The sequence below is a fragment of the Sus scrofa genome, chromosome 1 (assembly GCF_054392235.1).
Source record: "Sus scrofa isolate SSC_HxYL_T2T_F1_AM1 chromosome 1, Sscrofa_HxYL_maternal_Yorkshire_Landrace_v2.0, whole genome shotgun sequence".
NCBI classification, from domain to species: Eukaryota; Metazoa; Chordata; class Mammalia; order Artiodactyla; family Suidae; genus Sus; species Sus scrofa.
The window spans coordinates 119,297,677-119,322,862 of NC_139383.1; the positions used below are offsets into that span (position 1 = coordinate 119,297,677).

Below are 25,186 nucleotides of genomic sequence, written 5' to 3' on the forward strand. Positions count from 1 at the left end.
CTGCCTTTTCCTTTTCTTCTACTAAATTTTTGAGAGAATTTTCTCCTTTGCTCTTTTTATTTCCCCACCTCCTGATGACTCCCTACCCACTGTACTCTTACTTTACTGCTCCCTGACACTGTTCTTAAGTTCATTAATAATGCCCTGCCCACTTAAATAAGTCTATTTTAGTTTATTTCATGGAAGCTTCTGGCATTGCTGACTATACTGACGTTCTAGAAACATGGTTATGCTGTGATTTCCATACTCTTCTGGTTTTCTTCTTACTTCGTGATAATTGTTGATTTGACTTATTTATTTATTTTTAATTTTAATTTTTTGTTTTTGTTTTTTAGGGCTGCACCCATGGCATATAGAAGTTCCCAGGCTAGGGGTCCAATTGGAGCTACAGCTGCTGGTCCACGCCACAGCCACAACAATGCAGGATCCGAGCCATGTCTGTGACCTACACCATAGCTCATGGTGACGCTGGATCCTTAACCCACTGAGCAAGGCCAGGGGTTGAACCTGCAGCCTCATGGTTCCTAGTCAGATTCATTTCCGCTACTCCACGATGGGAACTCCTTGAGTTTTCTTTTTTTTAATGTGGACTTTCTTCAGTAGCTTAAAGGCTAGTTCTGTTTTTCTTCATACTCTATACCTTCCACACTGAGGCTCAAAGTAGCTCGATAATTGTTTTCTCAGTGAACTCAAAACTAGAACATCCTCAATTCTGTTTTCACAGTTCCTTTGATTTTGTCATAAATATGTAAAGAAACAGCTAACATGAGCCAACATCAGCTAAATGTCTTTTTATTTTTAATTTTTTTGTCCTTTTTTTGCTATTTCTTGGGCCGCTCCCGCGGCATATGGAGGTTCCCAGGCTAGGGGTCCAATCGGAGCTGTAGTCTCCGGCCTACGCCAGAGCCACAGCAATGCGGGATCTGAGCCGCGTCTGCAACCTACACCACAGCTCACGGCAACGCCGGATCGTTAACCCACTGAGCAAGGGCAGGGACCGACCCGCAACCTCATGGTTCCTAGTCAGATTCGTTAACCACTGCGCCACGACGGGAACTCCAAATGTCTTTTTATTTCTAAGTTACTTTAACATAGTTTACAAATATTAGAGCACTGTTTTGTGATATAGATACTTCATTTCACAGTTACTCTCTTTTTTTTTTCTTTTAGACTGCAAATGAACATTGGACTCCATGCATATTAAATGAAGCAGAAAAAATTATATACAAGGTATTAGTCTAGAGTTTTTAATCTAGTTATTTTTCTAGGTACAAACAATGAATATATTTTCTTGAAGAAACTTTGATGGAGCAGAATATGCCACTGGAACATGAGTTAAGTTTAGGGTCTAGTTTTCATTCTGCTACTTACTCTCTGACCTTCTGTTATCACTTGCCTGTTCTGGGGTTTAGATTCCTTCACCTAGAATGTAAAGAAACTGGATAAAATAAATATTTCCCCAGTCGTACTTCATGGAGCATTAGATAATTGAGATATTATTAGATTTGTCAAAAAATATTCTCTGATCAAGATTACTGACTACAGTACAAGGCTGTACCTAGTTAGGTATGTTTTATTTTGTTTTAAATTTCAGAACACTTTAAGTATGCTAATAAACATTGTGAATCTTCAGGGGGAATATTTAGTATGTAGCTTTTCCCATCTTGTTGATAATAGTGTCTTCTCCTCTCACCCCTCAGTAGAAACAGCCATTTGTATCTGCTGGAGGAATCATGTCTTTCTTATTCAGTGAAACATTTACAGAGTCTTTTAAATACTAAATTCTCAGTAAATATTTGATTATCAAATGACTGAATCCCCTTGGGGGTAGAGTTCCTAGAAGCACAATTGAGAAAATGCTAGATGAATAATAAAGTCTCTGAATAACACAGGTATATTTTTTCCATTTTTGCATTATCTTCTTTCCTTTAAAAGTTCAAAATGGCAGTTGGATTGTTTGGGGGCAGTGAACATGAGAATAATCTTTTAATATTGATTCATAATTTCACTGTGTTAGTTGCTTGACCTTTTCCATTTTTCTTTTGTAGCTTATACGACTTGATAGTCTCAGTGCCTATTGGAATGTTAACTGCAGCATGTCTTACCAGGGAACAAGGGAGCAGATCTTGGTAATTTCAGTTTATACTTGGAAGGGCTAACTATACTCCCTAATTTTGTTTTATGTTAAGAGGTCCTTAATGAGACAGGGTGTTAGTCTTTTGTTTAAATTGTATGTAACAAAATCAGAGGTATGCAACACAGTTTTTGGAATCCACCCTTCAAATCCACAGGGTGTTTTTGAAGATCTTTGTGAAATCATTCACTATACAGTGAGTTGAGAACCTTTAAATCAAAAACTGTGTTTATGGGTTTTTTTTTGGTTTTTTTGTTTTTTCTTTTTATAGCTGCACCTGAAGCATATGGAAGTTCCTGGTCCAGAGATTGAATCAGAACTGCAGCTGTTACCTACACTACAGCCACAGGAACACCAGATCCAAGCCGCAGCTGCGACCTACACCACAGCTTGCGGCAATGCCGGATCCTTAACCCATTCAGTGAGGCTATTGATCGAACCTGCCTCCTCATAGGCACAACATCAGTTCCTTAACCAACTGAGCCACAATGGGAACTCCCATTTATGGTTTTTTTACACTCTAATTTTTATGGCATTCTGGTTGCATTGTGAAGTTTCATATGAGAATGATTACTTGAAGAATATTGTAGAGAAAGATAATACCTTTCAGATCTAAAAAATATATTCTCAGCAAATGTTTTAAATATTTGTGATGATGCATTTTTTGAATAGTAAACGATTAATTCAAAACTAAACATGCTAAGCTAGTCTTAGTCATGTTCATTTACTTAGAGGAGAAAAAAGAAGAGTTGAATTTTCTGAACTGAATTTATTTCAAGGTTCTATCTTTCATTTCTCCCAAAGATACTGCAACAAATAACTTATCTTTGTCTAGAAAGTGTTTGAGATACTAATTCATGGATATATTTATATATACATACACATTTTAAATCAGAGAGGAACACAGTGTTATAACATTGTTTCTTAATATTTAGAATTTATAAAAATTATCTGCTATGTTTTATTCTAAAGAAATATATCTTAATGCTTAGTGTGTTTTTCTTATGGGCTACTAATTTACAAAGATAGAAATAAAGTACTAAATAAGGAACCAATTTTTTTTGAATGTGTAGCTCAATATATATGCATTTTCTTTTTCATTCTCATATAATTCACATTTTTTTTGGTTTGTTTAGGATCAACTGAAAAGTGAAATTCTTACAAGTAGCAGTGTACCCCCAAACCATCAATACAGTAAGTAACAGTAAAAATTTATTTCCTATTATAGGAAGTATGGAATTAAATATTTTATTCTAATATACTTTTTTGTGATAAAGTTAACTTTGACAGAGAGACACTGTTAATTTTATACCTGAGTTTTATGGTACAATCTATTTGAATTGTAATAAAGTATTTAGAAATGGATTGTGGGGGAGTGGGAGAGAGTAGGATGGACTAGGAATTTGGGGTCAGTAGATGCAAACTATTGCATTTGGAGTGGGTAAGCAATGAGATCCTGCTGTATAGCACAGGGAACTATATCTAGTCACTTGTAAAGGAACATGATGGAGGATAATGTGAGAAAAAGAATATATATATATATGTATATATATGTATGACTGGGTCACTTTGCTGTACAGTAGAAATTGATAGATTGTAAATTAACTATAATAGAAAAAAAAAAGCAATGGGTTATAGTGCTTACACCTTTGGAGAGTAAGAGAGAGCAGGGCAGTATAACTGTAGTTTGCTCTCAATAGTTAAACCCCTTGACTCCCATCTTTTCTTCTTACCTTGTTGTAATCTACTTTGTTTTAGGAATTAGATTTTCTTTTCTTTGTTTAATAAAATCTCTGAGATGTTGATATTCAGGTTGCCCCTGAGGGTGTTACTAATGTGATATTAAGACAAAACAAACCATTCCAGAGGTTTTTTGTTGTTGTTGTTGTTCTTTTAATGAAGTATAGTTGATTTACAATATTACGTTAGTTTCAGGTGTACAGCGTAGTGATTCTGTGTTTTTACAGATTATACTCAGTTATAGATTATTATAAGATCCTGAATATGATTCCTTGTGCTATATTGTAACTCCTTGTTGCTTAACTATTTTATGTATAACTGTTTCTGTCTGTTATTTTGTCCCATCTCCTTACCTCTCCTCTTTGGTTACCACAACTTTGTTTGCTCTGTGAGTCTGCTTCTGTTTTGCATGTATGTTCATTTGTATTATTTTTAGATTCCATATATAAATTGTATATTATTTGTCCTTCTCTGTCTTATTTCACTAAGCATAATATTCTAAGTTCATTCACATTGCTATAGATGGCAATATTCCATTCCTTTTTGTGGCTGAGTAGTATTTCGTTGTATATATATTCCCCACATCTTCTTAATCCATTCATCTGTTGATGGGTATTTGGGTTCCTTCAATGTCTTGGCTATAGTAAAGAATACTGCTATGATCATTGGGTTGCATATGTATTTTCAAATTAGTGTTTTCGTTTTTTTAGGGTATATATCCAGGAGTGGAATTGCTGGATAATATGGTAGTTCTATTTTTAGTTCTTTTTTAGGAACTCCCATACCGTTTCCACGGTAGCTGCACCAATTTACATTTTTTCCCATATTCTCTGCAACGTTTGTAATTTGTAGACTTTTTGATGATAGCCATTCTGACAGGTGTGAGGGGGCTATCTCACTGTTGTTCTGATTTAAATTTCTCCAGAGATCCTTTTAAAGTATACTTTTCTATTTCTTGTCAGCCTCACCTTTATTTTTAAACAGATCTCTGACAGAGCTGCTTGCATATTTATTTATCCCATTCATTTTCTCTATTTCAGTTCTGTTCTAAAGATGCTATTCTTTTTTTTGAATTAATTTACCTCTTCATGTTTGTCTTAGCTTTCATTTCTATATTCATCCATATTTTATACTACTCTGATTCACTATTGTTTTCTAAATATTCTTTTATAACTAACTCATATATGAGAGTTGGCAATTTCACCTTATGTCCATAGTCCTCTCTATATAATGACGATGAAGTTTTCAGATGCTGCTAGTTTGTGAGAGCATTTAGTTTCATTCATGAAAGAACTTCAGGGAAATCTACAACTTTATTCTTAGGCATGCTCCACTTATAAATAACCTTTTGCAAATTATACATACCATAAGGTATCACAATTTGTATAATTTTAATACTATTCATAATTAAAATTTATTACATTAGTTTGCTGTCATCCTCCCTAAAACACTTCATACTCCTTCTCAACTTTAAGAATACTGTTTTTAGTTGAGTCTAAGATTTATATGTAATGATTATTTTGAAAATTATAAAGTGATAGGCAGGTTTTTTCTGGGTAGTATGAATTTGATTCATGATTCCATTCCTAAATTCTGACAGTGATTAAGTATGACAGAAATGAGTCAAATTTTGTTTTCTACCTATTTTTAATGAATAATAAAATCATTAAATGTCTTATAGCAAGGAAGAGAAGCATAGTTTTCCATAGACTGTGAATAACCAAGATTAGATTGTCTATATTTTGTACATTTCTTTTCTTTTTTTGTATGTGTGTCTTTTGTCTTTATAGGGCCGCACCCACAGCATATGGAGATTCCCAGGCTTGGGTCTAATTGGAGCTGTAGCCTTCGGCCTATACCAGAGCCACAGAAATGCAGGATCTGAGCCGCGTCTGCTATACCACAGCTCACAGCAATGTTAGATCCTTAACCTACTGACTGAGGCCAGGTATCGAACCCGTAACCTCATGGTTCCTAGTCGGATTCGTTAACCACTGAGCCATGATGGGAACTCCATATTTTGTACATGTCTAATTTAGAAGCATAGAACACCAATTTCTTCCTTGGAGATTCCATTTTTACCATTGTGTTTGATAGTTTGTGTTCAGTTAAGTAGATGCTTTAATAGTTTTTGTAGCTATTTTTTTAACTTTTTTTTGTATAGTTTTGATCATTTTATTTTTACTTTCAGAGTAACAGTATTCTCAAAATTATTTACAGTTGTTCATATGTAAGGGCATATAAACATATCTTATGTTTTCCCATGTGGTATAAGTTTTCCAGCCAATATCAGCCTCTGCAAAACTCTACATGAATCCTTATGCAGAAGCAGAACTCAAAACACCTAAACTTGATTGGAACATAGAAGTACAAAATATTGCCATTGAACTGACCAAACCTCAGGTAAGATTCATTTGGACATTTCTAGCCTTGATTAGCCTTGAATCTCTGTGATTTTTCCTTCTCCATTGCTCTGGTGGTTCTTTTAGTTTGTTATGTTGATATTGGTCTCCTAAATATTTATCTATTTTTAATGTATATATATATATAATTTTAATATATATATTTAAAAGAAATATCAAATTTAAGAAATAATTTTCCTTTATTTTATCTGATTTTCCCCGTTAGTGGAGAATCTTACCAAATTATAGTGAATGACATGATTCCCATTTAATTCCTAATTGCTGGTAGAGGATTTTAGTGGATTTTTTCTTCCTCAGATTTTATTTTATCTTATTTTATTTTTTTTGCTTTTTAGGGCCTCACCCTCAGCATATGGAGTTTCCCATGGTAGGGTTGAATTAGAGCTACAGCTGCTGGCCTACGCCACAGCTACAGCCACGCCAAATCTGAGCTGAGTCTGTGACCTACACCACAGCTCATGGCAATGCTGGATCCTTAACCTACTAAGAGAGGCCAGGGATTGAACTCGGAACCTCACGATTCCTAGTCAGATTCGTTTCCGATGTGCCAAGATAGGAACTCCTCAGGTTTTAATAGCAGACACTCTTATGTTAATATCGTTCACTTAAATTTTTTTTTTTTTTGTCTTTTGTCCTTTTAGGGCCACACCTGCAGCATATGGAGGTTCCCAGGCTAGAGGTCTAATCAGAGCTGCAGCCACCGGCCTATGACAGAGCCACGGCAATGCCAGATCTGAGCCATGTCTGCAACCTACACCACAGCTCACGGCAACGCCAGATCCTCAACCCACTGAGCGAGGCAGGGATCAAACCTGTTATTGCAGCTACCCAGCAGCCCTGTGCTGCAGCATATCAGCTCTGGCGACAGCCCTGCGGCTGTAGCATACTAGCTCCAGCAGCTCTGTGGGATCAGCTCTTTTACCCGGTGAGAAACCAAGCGAGCACTCAGAGAGTTGGAGAACTCAGGTTTATTACACTGGCGGGCTCAGAGGAGATCGCTCTCCAGAGTCTGAGCCCGGAAGAAGGGTTTCACAAGGCTTTTATGGGCTGCTTCTTCCGGGTCCATGCTTGGCTAGTTGGACCAGAGTGACGTCAGGCAAGGTAGTAGATGCGGAAACAAATTTACAGAAGCAGATGCTTGGGGGAGGGGTGGTTGGGGCAGTTGGCTAGACTTTGCTTAGTCATCATGGCCAGGGTCTTTCCTTTCTACGTTTTTATTGGGACATTTTCTCCTACAGACCTGCAACCTCATGGTTCCTAGTCACATTCGTTTCCACTGCACCACAATGGGAACTCCTGTTCACTTAATTTTTAAAACAGCTATGTTGGCAGTTTTTTTCCTTCATTTGTTTCTCAGGTTTCGTTATGTGCTTAGGGAGTTTGCATAACAGATCCAGAAAACTGGAAGTGAAAGGAAGATGGAGTACTTAGCAAATTGAGCTTTTAGCTCATTGCAGTTCATTACAAATAAAATGCAAATCATATATGTAATTTAAAATTTTCTAGTAGCTACCTTAGCAAAGTAAAAAGAAAAGAGAAAATTATTAACATTAATAACATTTTATTTAACATACCCTAAGTACTGTCATTTCAACATGTAATCAAAATTAGAAGTTGTTAAGATATTGTATATCCTTTTATTTTTCCTTAAGTCTTCAAAATCTGGGTTATGTTTTACACTTATTAGTACATTTAAGTTCAGACTATCCGTATGCTGAGTACTGAATAGCCACACGGTAACTCTTAGGTGGAGTTGAGTTTAGAACCATAGAGAAGCACCAGCTGGACTTCCCCTTTCTTCATCTTATCTACAGTTGTGTGTTGGTGTGTGTATGTATGTGTGTATATATTTCTAATCATTTGAGCTGTTGACCAGATACACACACAGTTGTCTTGGTGGTAAGATAGGTGATTAAATAGCTTTGTCTTGCTTCATTATATAGTAATATTCTGGAGCAGTTTGAAACTCAGTTCATAAATAGCCAAGGCTTGAAATGATGGTCCAGAGGAAAAATATGTAGTTTTAGGAATAATCATGCTCCATGTCAGTAGTTAAAGATACCATATTTCATTGGTTCTAAAATGTATATTTATTTCACATTTCAACATACTCGAAAATAGGATATATATTGTCATTGGTGATAATGGCAGCTTAATTGGCAGCACTGGGTTTTCTTTTGGAGCGAAACTTAAAGATTACCTTGCAACTTATAATTGATGTCTTAAATTGGATGAAATATTTTATTGAATTTAGGCAACTGTCGTATTCATTCAGGAAATTTGAAGTCTCACTATACTGGAAATATAATAAAATTTGGTCTTTATGCATGTGCACAATGTAATAAATATAATTTGATTTTTGTTTTAATAGTACTTAAGTATGATTGACTTTTTGGAGTCAGTGGATTATATGGTTAGAAATGCTCCTTACAGGAAATACAAACCTTATTTACCGCTTCATAACCATGGTCGACAATGGTAAGTTAAATTTAAAAAAATTTTTTAAAATAAGAAACATATAATCATAAGTTAGGGACTCTCAGAGCTAAAGACTCTTAAAGTGATATAATGAAGCTACTTTAAAAAGTAGACATTAGAGGGATATCTTTTTTATTATGTCCTTATTACTTGTTTCATAAACACATTCTCTTGTACTCCTCCTCTTAATTCCTAACTTGGCATTCTAGATTGTCAGCACTTTTCTGGTCTTAGTGCCCTTTGGTCCTACATGTGGACTCAGTGTTATAACCATGTTGGGATACTCTTTCACGCAATATGTCATTTTGTGCTTTTATGATTTTGGCATGGTTTGGCATACCCTCTTCCTGGAGTGATTTGCTCATTTCATAGTCTGTTTAAGTCCGAGAATTGTACTACGGAATTGAAATATTATTGCTGAGCTCTTAGAGGAACACAGTGAACAAGAACAAAATAAGTTAACAGTATAGCTCTAAAATGTTAAAGTTATTTTCCTTTATATTTTGTGTGCATTAACAAAACTTCATTTGCAGGTGGAAATATGCAATTGATTCTGTTCTTGAAGTTCATATAAGGAGGCATACACAGATGTGGTCATGGAGTAACATAAAAAAACACAGGCAGTTGCTCAAGAGTTATAAAAGTGCCTACAAAAATAAGCTAACCCAGACTAAAGTCCCAGAAGAAATACAGAAGCAAATTCAGGTATATCTTTCATGTATTGGTGAGAGCTGTTATCTGTTAAATCATCCTTTAATGTTAATTCTTCTAAATTTAATTTGAATTAAAATGTAATTTTTAGGAAAAACAGAACTGATCTCTTTTTGAGAGAATTTTATGAAAAAAATGCAGAATATTTTTTCCTAGTTTTTTTCTTCTTTTAAAAACCTTTCTCTCATATCCTAATATCTGATAAAATAAGGTTACTATAAACTATTTGGAGAAATGTGTTTGGTTTTTATAATAATATTTAGAAAATCATTATCAGAGATGTTCAGATATGTGCTTATTATTAGCTAGATGTGTATTGCTGGTTTTGTTAGTGGCTTTTTTTTTTTTTAAAGAATTCAAACATTACTTGTGAAAAATTGGCCTTATTCCTCAAGATACGAGTCTTATTTATCCCCTTCTGAAATGTGGGAAAAAGATACACTGAATGCATAACTTGCTTAATATCATTTGATCTTAACTATATAACTATTTTGCCACAAATTCACTGTGTAAAAAATTAATTGAATTCCTATTATTCTGAAATATATGATAATCACTTATATTGTATATTAGAAAAAGCATCACATTTCTTAGTTTCTCAGGTCTGGTGTTCTCATGCATAAAACGGAAACAGTATACATCTTAGAGAGTTGTGAGAATTGCATGAAATAACACAGAAGAGCTCCTGACACACAGGTCACCCAGAACGTGTTAGATTCCTCTTAAGTAAATTCCCTAGATCAGTTTCTGCTTTAGCCTATTTGATTTGCAGAATTTTACGTTCCTAAATTTTGTGTTTTATTAAGGTGCTTTTTAGTACAGTGATTATAAATAATGTCGAATAGAGGGAGTCAGAAGTAACAACCATAAGGATAAACAGGTCCCCCACCTAAGTATTCTTGTTTCCATTTGCATATATGGCTATCTGTGTATTATAGTAGTCTCATTAACATTCTTATCTCCATATTGTATGTAATGAGGATTTGCTTTCTTGGAAAGCTGTTTCTCACATTGCAACAAGAAGAAAGTGTAAAAGCTAAGTTTGTGTCCAAATTTATACTTACTTTCATTAGATCACAGACGCTGTTTGTTCATGGACTAGAATAAACTTAGAATTATAGAAGAAAAAAATTTTTTTTAATCTAATGATTGTTTTCTTTGTTTATAAGTGTCTCTTTGTTTTATAGGATTTGGAGAAGACTCTAGATGTTTTTAACATAATTTTAGCAAGGCAGCAAGCACAAGTTGAGGTAATCATTTTTATTGGCTGATTTTGTTTTAAACATGTTAATATTAACCCCTTTAAACCTGCGATAAAGAAATCTGAATTCCATGGGAAGTTGTTGATATTTACTCAAGAATAAAGGTTGAGTTTTCATGGCTTTATTTAGTCTCAGGAGAAAATAAAATTGAATATTGGAAAAAATCCACTAATATGAAGGGAAAAAGTTTTAAAATTGGTAACAAAAAATTTGATAACTCCCTGAAAGAAAGAAAAAATCATCTATAATCCTAGCCACCTAGAATAATACTGTTAACATTTTGATGTATAGGCTTTCAATTCTTCTCCCATGAAAGACTTATTTATTCTCTGTATCACCTGTTTCTTTCTCTTTATTCCCTCTTCCCTTCCTTCCTTCTTCCTTTCCTTCACCCATATTCTTTTGTCTCTCTCTCCCTCCTTCTTTCCCTCCCTGAAATTTGGGCAGGTTCATACACAGAATTAAAGAGCTCTCCCATTCTCTGGCTCTTCCCCACTGGAATTTCCCCTATGCACTGGCTCTAATGGACTCCATTTTCTGGCTCCTTGGAGTTTCTCAGGTTTCAATGCCTGTGCCTCTGCATGGCTCTGTGATTCAGTCTCTCTCAGGGCAGAGCCGTGTGAAGTAGTTTTCTCTGGTTGCTTGAAAAACTTAGTGATCTAAAACAACACACTATTATTATCTCAGGTTTTTTGAGGGTCAGAAGTCCAGCCCTCTGCTCACCAAGTTCTCTGCTTAAGGTCACAAAATATTGCATCAAGGTGGTGAATAAACTGTGTTCTCATTTAGGGAATAGCTGATGAGGAATCTGCTTCTGTTGGCAGAATTTACCTCCTTGTGTTTGTGGGATGGAAGACTTGAGTTTCTTGCTGGCTGTTGGCTAGAGGCTGCCCTCAGCTCATCAATAGCACTTGACTTTCTTGCCAGTTGGGCCTCTCCGCTTAGCCCACAACATGGCAGCTTGCTTCTTCTAAGGGAGAGAGATATTCTGGCAAGACAGCCGCTGCAATTTTGTGCACATAATCATGTAAATCTTGGCACCTTTGCCCTATTTTATTTGTTAGAAACAAGTCACAGGTCATGCCTGCACTCAAGGGAAGGGGACTACCCGAGGGTAAGACCCCTGGAGCGAGAAGTTCAGGGGCAGGTGAAGGGCGGATACAACCTGTGGGAAAAAAATGTGAGGAACTCACCCTTGTGAAGGTCGCTTCTCGAAGTGTTGACTCCTCTCCACCATCTGCCTACTTTACTTATTTTTTTACAGTCTGTGATAGGTGTCTTCTGTGTTTTATCTACAATTTCTCATTGTAATCAGCAGTGAAGGATGGGCTGTAGAAGGCTTAAACCATCGTGGAACTGAAAGTTCCATCATTAGATTTAGCCATAAAAAAGTCACTTAAAGAGCAAGTTTTATAGACTGTTACGAGTAGAAATTTGATAGAAGTGAGAGAGGATGGAAGATGAAGAATTGGAGAAAGTAGATACAAACAGTATGATATATCTCTGCAGGTGGAAAACAGGCTAAATGGAGTGGCAACTGGTGGGGGATGTGGAGTCAAGAAGAGGTTTTGTAACTTTATTTTCTTTTTTTTATTTATTTATTTTTTAATTAAAAATTTTTTATTTTTTGTCTTTTTGCCTTTTCTAGGGCTGCTCCCACGGCATATGGAGGTTCTCAGACTTAGGGGTCTAATTGGAGCTGTAGCTGCTGGCCTACACCACAGCCACAGAAACGTGGGATCTGAGCCGCGCCTGCAACCTACACCACAGCTCATGGCAATGCCAGGTCCTTAACCCACCGAGCAAGGCCAGGGATCAAACCCGCAACCTTATGGGTCCTAGTTGGATTCGTTAACCACTGAACCACGACGGGAACTCCTATTTTCTTTCTTTTTTAAAAAAAATGACAGGAGGTTCCTGTTGTGGCTCAGTGGAAATGAATCTGATTAGTATCCGTGAGGATTCAGGTTCAGTCCCTGGCCTCGCACAGAGGGTTAAGCATATGGCATTGCTGAGAGCTTTGGTGTAGCTCGAAGATACGGCTTGGATTCTGTGTAGCTGTGGCTGTGGTGTAGGCCAGTAGTTGTAGCTCCAATTCGACCTCTAGCATGGGAACTTCCACATGTCACAGGTGCGGCCCTAAAAAGCAAAAAAAAGAAAAAGAAGAAAGTGTTCTGTTTTATATATTATTCCACGGAAACATTTATCCAACATAATTTTTTTTCTTTTTTGGCCATGCCTATGGTATGCAGAAGTTCCTAGGCCATGGACTGAACACACACCATGGCAGTGACCTGAGCTGCAGCAGTGATAACACTGGATCCTTAACTTGCTGAGCCACAAGGGACCTCCAAATTGGGTGTTCTTAATACCACTTAACAAGTTGTTTAAAAATTGAAGAAAGAAGTTTAATTATTAGATGCAGTGGCTAAGGAAGAATGGGATGTAGATGAAGAGAAGGCAATGAGGTTCACCCAGGATTGATGTTCTTTCATTGTAGTGGAACTCCGTAGGGCCAGAGAGTTTAAAATGTAGGCAGAGGATTGGCAGAAGTTATTTACCACGGACTCTTAGCTGGACAGGGAGGAAGTGATGGCAACATAGGTGATATTTAGGAAAAAATGAAAAGGTTCTGCATCTGTCTTTCTTCATGTTAGGTTTTATATGCATGTTTAAGTTTATTTTTGATCTCATATAGATGTATTTTACTGTGAAAAATAAAAAAGCACACTAATATTCTATGCCAGAAGAGTTAGTTTTTCATATAGAATATCAACTAGTCAACTGTATATATCTTTTTACCCATTACATTTCTGACTGCTAAAAAATGGATTAAGCTTGACAAAAGATAGTTATAGTTGAGATAAAACTGGCATCATCAATGATTTTGTGGGCAGTTGTAGACCTATTCCCTTATTATTTGTTTAATGTCTACTTGTTTTTTTTTTGTTTGTTTATTTGTTTTCTTTTTTTGCTTTTTAGGGCCACACCTGTGGCATATGGAGGTTCCTAAGCTAGGGGTCGAAATGGAGCTACAGCTGCCGGCCTACACCACAGCCACAGCAACGCAGGATCCAAGCCATGTCTTCGGCCTACACCACAGCTCACAGCAAGTCCAGATCCTTAACTTGCTGAGTGAGGCCAGGGATCGAACCTTCAACCTTATGGTTCCTAGTCGGATTCGTTTCTGCTGTGCCACAATGGGAACTCCCTTAATGTCTACTTGTTAAAGACAACTTATTTTGTTTAAGTTAGGTTGTTGTTAATCAAACTTACTCTCTTAACTATGGAATTCTTCTCTTCTCTTTTGGTTTATTTCACTTTTCGGTACACACAAAAGCTTGCATTTATGTTATTAATTCACTACCAATTTAAAATATTTTATATTTAAAGTTGTAAAATTATTTACTTATTCAAAGAAGTTTACTCAAAGGATAAGAAGGTAGAGTCTACATTACTTATCCCCTTTTTTCTTTTTATCCTTCAGTTTTCTGCTTTTGGGTTATACATCTCTGTATCTTACTGAAAAGTTAGTAAAGACAAGGAATAACAGAAAATCAAGCCAGGATTTGTTGAAAAAAGAGGATGAAACGAGATTCAAGGACTTTCTGCTTTTATTTATAGTCTACCTCCCAAACATATCCATAGTTAGCAAACTAATTGAATGAATTATGAAATAGGATTGTTACATTCTACTTCTGAATGTGGAAGCATCTTCCTTTCAGGGTACTTTTTTTTTTTTTTTTTTTTTGTCTTTTTAGGGCCACACCCAAGGCCTATGGAAGTTCCCAGGCTAGGGGTTGAGTCAGAGCTACAGTTGCCGGCCTACACCATAGCCACAGCAACATGGGATCTGAGCCACGTCTGTGACCTACACCACAGCTCACGGCAATGCTGAATCCTTAACCCACTGAGCAAGGCCAGGGATCGAACCTGCATCCTCATGGATCCTAGTTGGGTTCATTAACTTCTGAGCCTCATAGGGAACTCCCTCAGGGTACTTTTCATTTTCAAGATCTGCTATCCTTGTGGCTCCTTATTTTAGAAATTTGCAAGACACATTCTTTAGGAAAATTGTACTTGAAAGCTTAATTAGATCACTCACAAAATGCAGCTTCATCAAAATGCTATCAGTACGTGTGGAAAGTAAATTGAGTTAATAGTGGAACGATTGGAGTTCCCTGGTGGCTCAGCAAGTTAAGGATCTGGTGTTGTCACTGTTGTGGCTCAGGTTGCTGCTATGACGTGGGTTCAGTCCCTGACGTGGGTTCAGTCCCTGGCCTGGGAACTTCTGCATGCTGCAGGCATGGCCAAAAATAATATTAACTAATATTAACCAGATAATGTTGAGCATCATTTAGGAAGGAACTAGCTTTATTGACTGCTTTTAACTTAATGTACTGTTAAAAAACATTAGCCTTTGTTCTTACCTGGTTACACTTGAAAGGGATGGGGGCTTTTTTTTTTTAAAGTTTTTGATTTTGATTTTTAGGTGATTCGATCTGGGCAGAAATTAAGGAAAAAGTCTGCTGAGACAGGAGAAAAACGTGGAGGCTGGTTTAGTGGGTTTTGGGGTAAGAAGGAATCTAAGAAAAAAGATGAAGAATCTCTGATTCCTGAAAGTAAGTTTCAAGTCAGATAATTTATATCACAGTGGTAAGGAAAAATATACGTAAATTTTATTTTAGCCAGATAGTTCATTTCATTTCATAATATTTTTGAAATAAAAGTAGCTCAGAATAATGCTATCAGTAAATATATCAGCCTAGGACATTTCTGTGCTTAAATAAAACTTTTGAATTTTTGAGAAAAATGATTTGTGTGAAATTTTAAAAGTTGAAATTCCGAAATCTCACATGCAGCGTTCCTTATTGTTACTTTTTACGTGGATATTTAATTAAAAGTTTCACTCAAGTTTTTAACTACTTGGGGAATTCTCAAGTTTTTATATGACGTCCAAATGCCCTTCGAGGTATCTCTTTGCTTCTCCTTGACCTAAACAACCAAATACATGATGTTTGTTTTAACATGTCAAAGGAGTATATAGGAGGAAGTTACTTGACTGCTTTTGCTTCGGCATTTGTGTCTATTGATTTGGGGCTGCTTGTTAGTTTGGTTTGATCTTTTTGATTGAATATGTAAAACTGAAGCAATTGATTTCTTGAAATACTGTCTTTTTGTAGCTATTGATGACCTTATGACTCCGGAGGAAAAGGATAAGCTCTTCACGGCTATTGGCTATAGTGAGAGTGCCCACAACCTGACTTTACCAAAGCAGGTAATTATTCAGGTGGTAATTGTTTAGATGGTTTCATTTTTCTGTATTATCCTGAATTGGGTTAAATAAGTTGATTTTTAAAGTAACTATTAAAAATATGTTACAATTTATAACATAAATGCTTTACTATTTTGCTAAATGCTTCAGTCAGACTTTATCAATTAAAACTCTCTAAATTTAGATTTAGTTGCTTTAATGAGTGTAAGAATAACTGATAAGAAGTACTTTCTATAGAAGCAAATTGAATCTTTCAAAAATTTTACCCTAAATTTTTTTTTGTTGTGTGGAATGTAACTCATGTAGAAGAATGAGCAAAACCAAAATGTATTGCTCATTTGATTTATTACAAATAACAGCTATGTAATTACTGTCAAGGATAAAACATGGACCTTACAATAGATAGGAAGGGAAATTAATTTTGAATCTTTCATAAACGTCATATTTGGAGTTCCCATGGTGGCTCAGTGGTGAAAACCTGACTGGTATCAGTGAGGATGTGGGTTTGATCCCTGGCCTCGCTCTGTTGGTTAAGGATCTGGCATTGCTGTGAGCTGTGGTGTAGGTTGCAGACATGACTTGGATCTGTGTTGCTGTGGCTGTGGTGTAGACCTGCAGCTGCGGCTCTGATTCAACCCCTAGCCTGGGAACCTCCCTATGCTGCAGATGCAGCCCCTCACCCCCCCAAAAAAGTTGTATTTTACATTGAGTTTTCTTTTTTTTTTAAGAAGTTTTAAATTTTATTTATTTATTTAGGCTTTTTCCGGGGGTTTGGGGGGGCACACCTGTAGCATCTGGAAGTTCCCCCACTGTAGGTCAGATCAGAGCTGTAGCTGCCAGTCTACACCACAGCCACAGCAATGCAGGATCCTTAACCCACTGAGCAGGGCCAGGGATTGAATCCACATCCTCATGGATGCTAGTTGGATTCGTTACCTAAGCCACAACTGGAATTCCCGCATTGAGTTTTCTAATGTTCTTCTTCTTCTTTTTTTTTTTTTTTCAATGAACATATTTACGCAAAAACCTACCATATTGTTTTTTGGATCACTTTATAATTTAACAAATTTACATAAGAAATTATTAGAGAAAATAATACGTAAAAGCTCACAGTTTTCATTCGTTTTTTCATTTAGTATGTCGCTTATATAGTGGCTCTGAAGCTAGTAAGCACCTCTGTTACAATAAGAGAAAACAAAAATGTTCCAGAAATACTAAAAATTCAAATAATTGGCCTGGGTACCCACGTATCTCAGCGACCAGGAGCACAAGCACTTAAGTAAGTAAAAAAGTTATTATTTTAGTTCTTATTTCTAGGTATGACTTAAGGCCAAAAAATATAGTATTATTTAGCATAAAAAACAGATTAATGGTTGTTCCTCCCTAATTTCTTTTCCTTTTGTTGTGAAGGTGGTTATTTCTTTTTTTTTTGTCTTTTTGCCTTTCCTCGGCATATGGAGGTTCCCAGGCTAGGAGGGGTCCAATCGGAACTGTAGCCGCCAGTCTACACCACAGCCATAGCAACGAAGGATCCAAGCTGCGTCTGCAGCCTATACCACAGCTCACGGCAACGCTGGATCCTTAACCCACTGAGCAAGGCCAGGGATCGAACCTGCAACCTCATGGTTCCTAGTCAGATTCGTTAACCACTGAGCCACGATGGGAATTCCTGAGTTTGCTTTCTTGTGGAGCTATGTGAGGATCTCATTATTTGTTTTCCCTTTCCTCCTTTCTTTCACCAATATTTTTTGGGTATTGTCTGATTCAGAGATCTGGTACTCTGAAGGCTATGTATGCATAGGAAAATGTTTCTATTTTCAAGTTGTTTATGCTGTTGTTGAGAAGAGAGGAAATACGAAATGTTAATTTAAAATCTATATAGCGGAAAAAAAATGTAAATGTATACATGTAAGGATGACTTGATCCCCTTGCTGTACAGTGGGAAAATAAAATAAAATAAAGAAAAAAAACTGTATAGCATATTAAAGAGCTCTTAAATAAGGTGTTGTAAATACCTTGTGGTTAATGCTACAGAAGTTCAGTTGTGGAATAGAATTGCTTGGGCTTGGAGAATTGGGGCTTAGGCTAGCTGCATGGAAAGGAGCAGGGATGAGGGAGGAGAGTGGCATGAAATAGGAAGATGGGTTCCATAGCTTGTATTCATGCCACAGTTCTGCAGTGTTCTGAGGTTGGCCAGAGTGGATTTTTCATGAGGATGAGGAGAACAAAAAAATAAACCAAGACAGAATAAAACTCCCAGATTGTGTGGGTAATTGAATGCCAGGCTAAAGAGTTTGGACTTCAGCTTTGGGTAGTAGGTTTCATCTTGGCTCTTAAAGGAATTTTTTTTTTTTAAGGGAAATTTTTATTTTAACCTAATTATATTACAAAAGATCTTATTTATAATACTTTTTTCCTCATTGGATTGTAGGGTGGCAGCAAAATTAGAACACTGGTATATAACAGGTCTGAGACAGCAAGATATTATACCATCTCTTGTGGCTTCAATTGGTGATACTGCATCATCCTTGCTTAAAATCGAATTTGAAACCAATCCAGAGAATAGTACTGCTGACCAGACTCTGGTTGTTCAGTCTCAGCCTGTAGAGGTCGTCTATGATGCTGTGAGTATAAGAAGAAAGTGAATTTTTATTAAACTTGTCATATGCTTCTGACATGTGGTTTTTTTGTTTTTCTTTTTTCATATATTTTCACCTTTATTTACTTAGCTGAGTTTACCAATGCTTTCTGTTTTGTTTTGTTTTTTAGGGCCGCATCTGCAGCATACGGAGGTTTCCAGGCTAGGGGTCGAATTGGAGCTTTAGCTGCTGGCCTATGCCACAGCCATAGCAACGAGAGATCTGAGCTGCCTCTGCATCCTACACACACACAGACACGGCTCACAGCAACGCTGGATCCTTAACCCACTGAGTGAGGCCAGGAATCAAACCTGCAACCTCATGTTACCATTTCTGTGTTATTGAAATACTGACTCAAGTTCTGTATCTGTATCTCCATCTTTATTCAGATTCTCTTACCTCATCTTGAGATAGCCAGCAGGATAGGTGGGGCTCATAAATCATTACAACACTTGTAGGTTGGCCCCACGCTGTTATTGAGATCCCTGACTTATTTTTACTTTACAGTTTAGAAGTAGATTTATAGTGTGGGTGGAAAGTAGAACTTACTGTATTCTCTGATTTTTTTTTTTTTTTAATTTTAAGTTGTGGTAAAGTACATATAACAAAATTTACCATTTTAACCAATTTTTAAAAAATTCACCGTGTTTTTGACCTAAATCAGAATCATAAACCTCTTAACTCCTTCTTTCCTTCCTTCCTTTTCTTTCTTTTCTTTCTTTTTCTTTCTTTCATGGCTGCATCCAGGGCATATGGAGGTTCCCAGGCTAAGGGTTGAATCATAACTGCAGCTACCAGCCTATACTACAGCCACAGTAACTTGGCATCTGAGCCACATCTGCAACCTACACCACAGTTTACAGCTACACAGGATCCTTGATCCACTGAACAAGGCCAGGAATTGAACCTGTGTCCTCATGGATCCTGGTTGGGTTCATTACCACTGAGACATGACAGTAACTCCTCTTAATCCATTTCTGAAAGATATGTGACATTTCTTTTGAGGCTCATAGATAAAACATGCCCCCCCTACCATCACATCAAGATTGGCTACATAGTGTTACAGCTCTGTGTTCAACTTATTTTTCCCAAAGTTTTATTGAAGTACACTTGATTTAAATGGTTATGATAATTTCTGTTGTGCAACAAAGTGATTCAGTTATACATATGCACATACCATTCTCTTTCAGATTCTTCTCCCACGTAGATTATCATAGAATATTGGGTAGACTTCTCTGTGCTATATAGCAGGTCCCCGCTGGCCTCAGTGTGCATATGCCAGTCCCAAACACCCAGTCCATCCCTTCTGCCCCCATTCCTGTCCCCTTTGGTAGCCATAAGTTTCTCAAAGTCTGTTTCTGTTCTGCAAATAAGTTCATTTATATCCTTTTTTTTTTTTAGATTCCACATGTAAGTGATACCATGTGGTATTTGTCTTTCACTGTCTAACTTCACTGAGTATGATAGTTTCCAGGTCCATCCAACCCATTGCTGCAAATGGCATTATGTCATTCTTTTTATGGCTGAGTAATATTCCACTGAATATATGTACCACATCTCTATCTCTTCCTTTGTTGATGGATATTTAGGTTGCTTCCATGTCTTGGCTATTGTGAATAGTGCTGCAATGAACTTTGGGGTGCATGTATCTTTTTGAATTACAGTTTTCTCTGGATATATGCCCAGGAGTGTGATTGCTGGATCATATGATAGTTCTATATTTAGTTTTTTGAGGAACCTCCAAACTATTTTCCATAGTGGTTACACCAGTGTACCTTCCCACCAACAGTGTAAGAGGGTTCTTGTTTCTCTGCACCCTCTCCAGCATTTATTGTTTGTAGACAATGATTTTTGATGGTGGCCATTTTGGCTAGTGTGAGGTGGTACTGACGTAGTAGTTTTTTTTTTTTTTTTTTCTTTTTAGGGCTGCACCTGCAGCATATGGAAGTTCCCAGGCTAGGGGTCAAATCAGAGCTGTAGCTGCGAGCCTCTGTCACAGCCACAACAATGCCAGATCCAAGCTGTGTCTCTGTGACCTACACCAGAGCTCATGGCAACGTTGGATCCTTCACCCACTGAGCGAGGCCAGGAATCAAACCTGCATCCTCATGGATACTAGTTGAGTTTGTTACCGCTGAGCCATGATGGGAACTTCCCTTATAGTAGTTTTGATTTTCATTCCTCTAATAATTAGAGATGAGCATTTTTTCATGTGTTTTTTGTACCATCTTAGCCATTTTTAAGTGCATACTTCGGTATTGTTGAGTATTGTTATATATATTGCTGATATTTCATACTGTTGTATATCCAGTCCCCAGAACTCATTCTTTCTGCAGAATATCTGATTTTTAAGTTCAAGTTTTGGATATGGGTTAAGGACTCTATGGCTTTCTTATTTCCTTTCTAAACTTCAAAGTGCGGGGGAGTCCAGTTGTAGTGTAGAGAGGTAGAGTTTCCCCTTCTAATCTGGAGGCTAAGACTAGAAGTACTGCCCCATTGCTATATCAGCAAGATACCATAGCACATACTTGAGATCACCTTAACAGTATGCACACACTGGTTGCCTTTCCAGTAAGCTTAATTGGGCTTTTTTTTCCAGGTTCTCTTTCACTCCAGAGGGAGATTCAGTAGGGTAGATTATCTTTGTTGCTACCTCCTCAGTTCAAAGCCAGAGTTGATTAGAATTAAACTTAGGAGTTCCCATCGTGGCGCAGCAGTTAACGAATCCGACTAGGAACCATGAGGTTGTGGGTTCGATCCCTGGCCTTGCTCAGTGGGTTAAGGATCCGGTGTTGCCGTGAGCTATGGTGTAGGTTGCAGACGCGGCTCAGATCCCGCGTTGCTGTGGCTCTGGCATAGGCCAGCGGCCACAGCTCCGATTAGACCCCTAGCCTGGTAATCTCCATATGCCACGGGAGTGGCCCAAAGAAATAGCAAAAAGACAAAAAAAAAAAAAAAAAAAAAAAAAAGAATTAAACTGAAACTTTAAAATTTATAATATCAAAGTACTGTGATTAACTTGCTTATATTTTAAATTATTTTACAGAAAACCATCAATGCAGTGGTTGAATTCTTTCAATCAAATAAGGGATTAGATCTTGAGCAAATAACATCAGCTACCTTGATGAAGCTGGAAGAAATTAAAGAGAGAACAGCTACAGGTAAACTAAGCTCAACATTTTTTTCTTTTCTAATGTAAATGTTATATTTAAAATAGCATATGTTACTTTTTATCAAATATGCCTCCTAGAGTAGATGAGAAAGATAGTAATAGGGGGCACAGATGAGTCTCTCTGCTGTTAACCTTCAACGACCTGTGTTGCAGAGTGTGCTTGTGATGGAGAACATTGCTCTCTCTCAGTTCTTAAGCAGCTGTTCACTATACTGTGTGTGAATCAAATTTTAAAGATAAGTACATTTGTACAATATGGCCTCTAAACTCAAGCCAACTACTTTATCTGGTCACTTAACTAAAGAAATAATGAATTTTTCTATCTCAGGATAAAATACTAGCTGTGTTGGGTTTACTGTACTCTGTGAAAGGATTGTTTTCCATGGACCATATGTGTTGAATGAAGACTCTAATCTGAAAAGAACTGATGCTCCTCCCAAATACTTTTCAAGTGATATTCTTATTTTTTTTTTTTTTTTTTTTTGTTGCTTTTTAGGGCCGCACCCATGGCATATGGAGGTTCCTAGGCTAGGGGTCCAATCAGAACTATAGCTACCAGCCTACACCACAGCCATAGCAACCTGAGATCCGAGCTGCAGCTGCAATCTACACCACAGCTCACAGCAATGTCGGATCCTCAACCCACCAAGTGAAGCCAGGGATTGAACCCGTAACCTCTTGGTTCCTGGTCAGATTTGTTTCTGCTGTGCCATGACAGGAACTCCCGATACTCTTATTCTTATTCTTGTTGTTAATAATATGGTTACAGGAGTTCCCATCATGGTGCAGTGGAAATGAATCCAACTAGGAACCATGAGGTTGTGGGTTTGATCCCTGGCCTCACTCAGTGGGTTAACGATCTGGGGTTGCCATGAGCTATGCTGTAGGTCACAGATGCAGCTTGGATCCTGCATTGCTGTGGCTATGGTGTAGGCCAGCAGCTGTAGCTTGGATTAGGCCTCTAGCCTGGGAACCTCCACATGCCATGGGTATGGCCCTAAAAAGCAAAAATAATAATAATAATAATAATAATAATAATATGGTTACATATTTTAGCTTGACCATCTAATCTTTCATTATTTCTTTTTCTTCTTTTAGGACTTACACATATTATTGAAACTCGAAAAGTCCTTGATTTAAGGATAAATCTGAAGCCTTCTTACCTAATAGTTCCACAGACAGGTTTCCACCACGAAAAGTCAGATCTTCTTATTTTAGATTTTGGTACATTTCAGGTAGGTGTATATGCATTTCTCTCTGCCCATTTTTGCTCAGCTTAGTAGCTACTGGTCTGACAGTTTGCTGTTTTTCTCTGAGTTCACTTAAACTAAACCTAGATTTATTTCTTCTTAGCATTTTGTCAAGCCTAGCTTAGATTGTGCAGTTTATATGTATTTTATGTCTATTAAGAAAAGGTAACATTTTCTGAAATAGGTGATTTGACATTGGTGGATAATTTGACATTGAGGACTGGATTACTCCTGTCTTTTTTTGTCTTTTTGTCTATTTAGGGCTGTACCCGTGGCACATGGAGGTTCCCAGGCCTAGGGGTTGAATCAGCTGTAGCTGCAGGCCCACGCCACTGCCACAGCAACATGGGATCCTAGCCAAGCCTGCGACCTACACCACAGCTCACGGCAATACCAGATCCTTAACCCACTGAGTAAGGCCAGGGATGGAACCCGAGTCCTCATAGATACTAGTCAGGTTCATTAACCACTGAGCCAGGATGGGGAACTCCACTGCTGTCATTCCTTTCTTTCTTTCTTTTTTTGTTTTTTTTTTGTCTTTTTAGGGCCGCAGCCATGGCATATGGAAGTTCCCAGGCTAGGGGTCTAATTGGAGCTGCCACAGCCACACACTGCTGTCATTTTGCAATTGGAGGGAAGTACTTCTAGTTTTCAAGCACTCCTAGGTTTCCAGATTCTATATGTAGTTTTCTTCTTTTTTAATTTATATAGCTTGACAATAGAAAATTATATACATATGAATGTGTTTGTTAAATCACTGTCAGCAACTGAATAGCATATGAATTCTAAAAGTTTGGGTGTTGAACCTCTTAGAAATCCAATTCTTTGAGAAAAAGTGAAGATTTCAAGAAACATAGCCCTGGGAATTCCTGTGGCTCAGCAAAAATGAATCTGATCAGTATCCATGAGGTTGCAGATTCCATCCCTGGCCTCGCTCAGTGGTTTAAGGATCTGGCATTGCTGTGGGTGTGGTGTAGGTCAGTGGCTACAGCTCAGATTGGACCCCTAACCTGAGTACCTCCATATGCCATGGGTGTGGCCCTAAAAGGACAAAAAGACAAAAAAAAAAAAAAATGAAAGGAAACATAGCCCTGAATTGATTCTTGCTTCCTTTAAGAAGACGGAAAAGGAAGTTGAGATTGGAGCTGAGTTCTAATGGCCTTATTATTTTAATGATATAGTAGGGAGAAGAAGGAATAAAACCTGCTGTTTCATGGTGAAGAGTGTAGGATATCTAGTAGGGGAGCTTGAGCCATAAGCGGCAATAACTCCTGAGAGCCAAGTAAGAGTTGCATATCTGGACAGATTATTTGAGACAGATGGCTTTATAACTCATCTCCTAATTAGTGAAAAAATGCTGTGTGCCTATTACCAAGCATAATAGAGATATGCTGAGATACATTCCTAATAAAATATTTGCTAATGATTATCAGAAAATTAAGCAAAATGTGAATTCATTAAGGGGGATGTTTTAATTTTATTTAGGTTCTAAGAAAACACAACTAGGAATTCCTGTTGTGGCTTAGCAGTAATGAACCTGACTAGTATCCATTAGGATTCGGGTTCAGTCCCTGGCCTTACTCAGTGGTTAAGGATCCAGCATTGCTGTGATCTGCGGTGTAGGTCTCAGATGTGGCTTGGATCCCAAGTTGCTGTGGCTGTGGCTTAGGCCGGCAGCTGCAGCTCCTATTTGACCCCTAGACCCCTATCCTGGGACCATCCATATGCCACAGGAATGGCCCTAGAAAGCAAAAAAAAAAAAAAAAAAAGAGAGAGAGAAAGAAAACACATCTGAAGTATGTTGATATATAGACCTTTCTGTTAAAAAATTGAAGTCTTTTCTTCATTTTAGCTTAATAGTAAAGATCAAGGTTTGCAGAAGACTAATAATTCATCTCTGGAAGAAATAATGGATAAAGCATATGACAAGTTTGATGTCGAAATAAAAAATGTACAACTACTCTTTGCAAGAGCAGGTAAACTATTGTTGGTTTTTTAGGATTTTTCAATTATGTTAAGTAGCTTTGGTAAATAGATTTGTATGTTTGCATGTATATCAACTCTGAGGACATTTTGAACCTATATACTCTGGGTCACTTAAG

At 37.3% G+C, this 25,186-nt stretch overlaps 1 protein-coding gene across 4 annotated transcripts in view; it reads left to right on the forward strand.

The window, feature by feature from the left end:
• VPS13C (vacuolar protein sorting 13 homolog C) overlaps nt 1-25,186 on the forward strand; it is a 174,221-nt gene that overhangs the window by 38,114 nt on the left and 110,921 nt on the right. For all 4 annotated transcript variants that reach the window (XM_021094362.2, XM_021094365.2, XM_021094370.2 and 1 more), the window contains 14 exons: nt 1,171-1,230; nt 2,049-2,129; nt 3,271-3,328; nt 6,150-6,277; nt 8,669-8,775; nt 9,309-9,480; nt 10,674-10,736; nt 15,241-15,370; nt 15,932-16,026; nt 17,160-17,302; nt 18,455-18,647; nt 21,709-21,823; nt 22,933-23,069; nt 24,937-25,060. In XM_021094362.2, the coding sequence (XP_020950021.2) occupies nt 1,171-1,230; nt 2,049-2,129; nt 3,271-3,328; nt 6,150-6,277; nt 8,669-8,775; nt 9,309-9,480; nt 10,674-10,736; nt 15,241-15,370; nt 15,932-16,026; nt 17,160-17,302; nt 18,455-18,647; nt 21,709-21,823; nt 22,933-23,069; nt 24,937-25,060 (1,606 nt within the window). The remainder of the gene's footprint in view (nt 1-1,170; nt 1,231-2,048; nt 2,130-3,270; nt 3,329-6,149; nt 6,278-8,668; nt 8,776-9,308; nt 9,481-10,673; nt 10,737-15,240; nt 15,371-15,931; nt 16,027-17,159; nt 17,303-18,454; nt 18,648-21,708; nt 21,824-22,932; nt 23,070-24,936; nt 25,061-25,186) is intronic.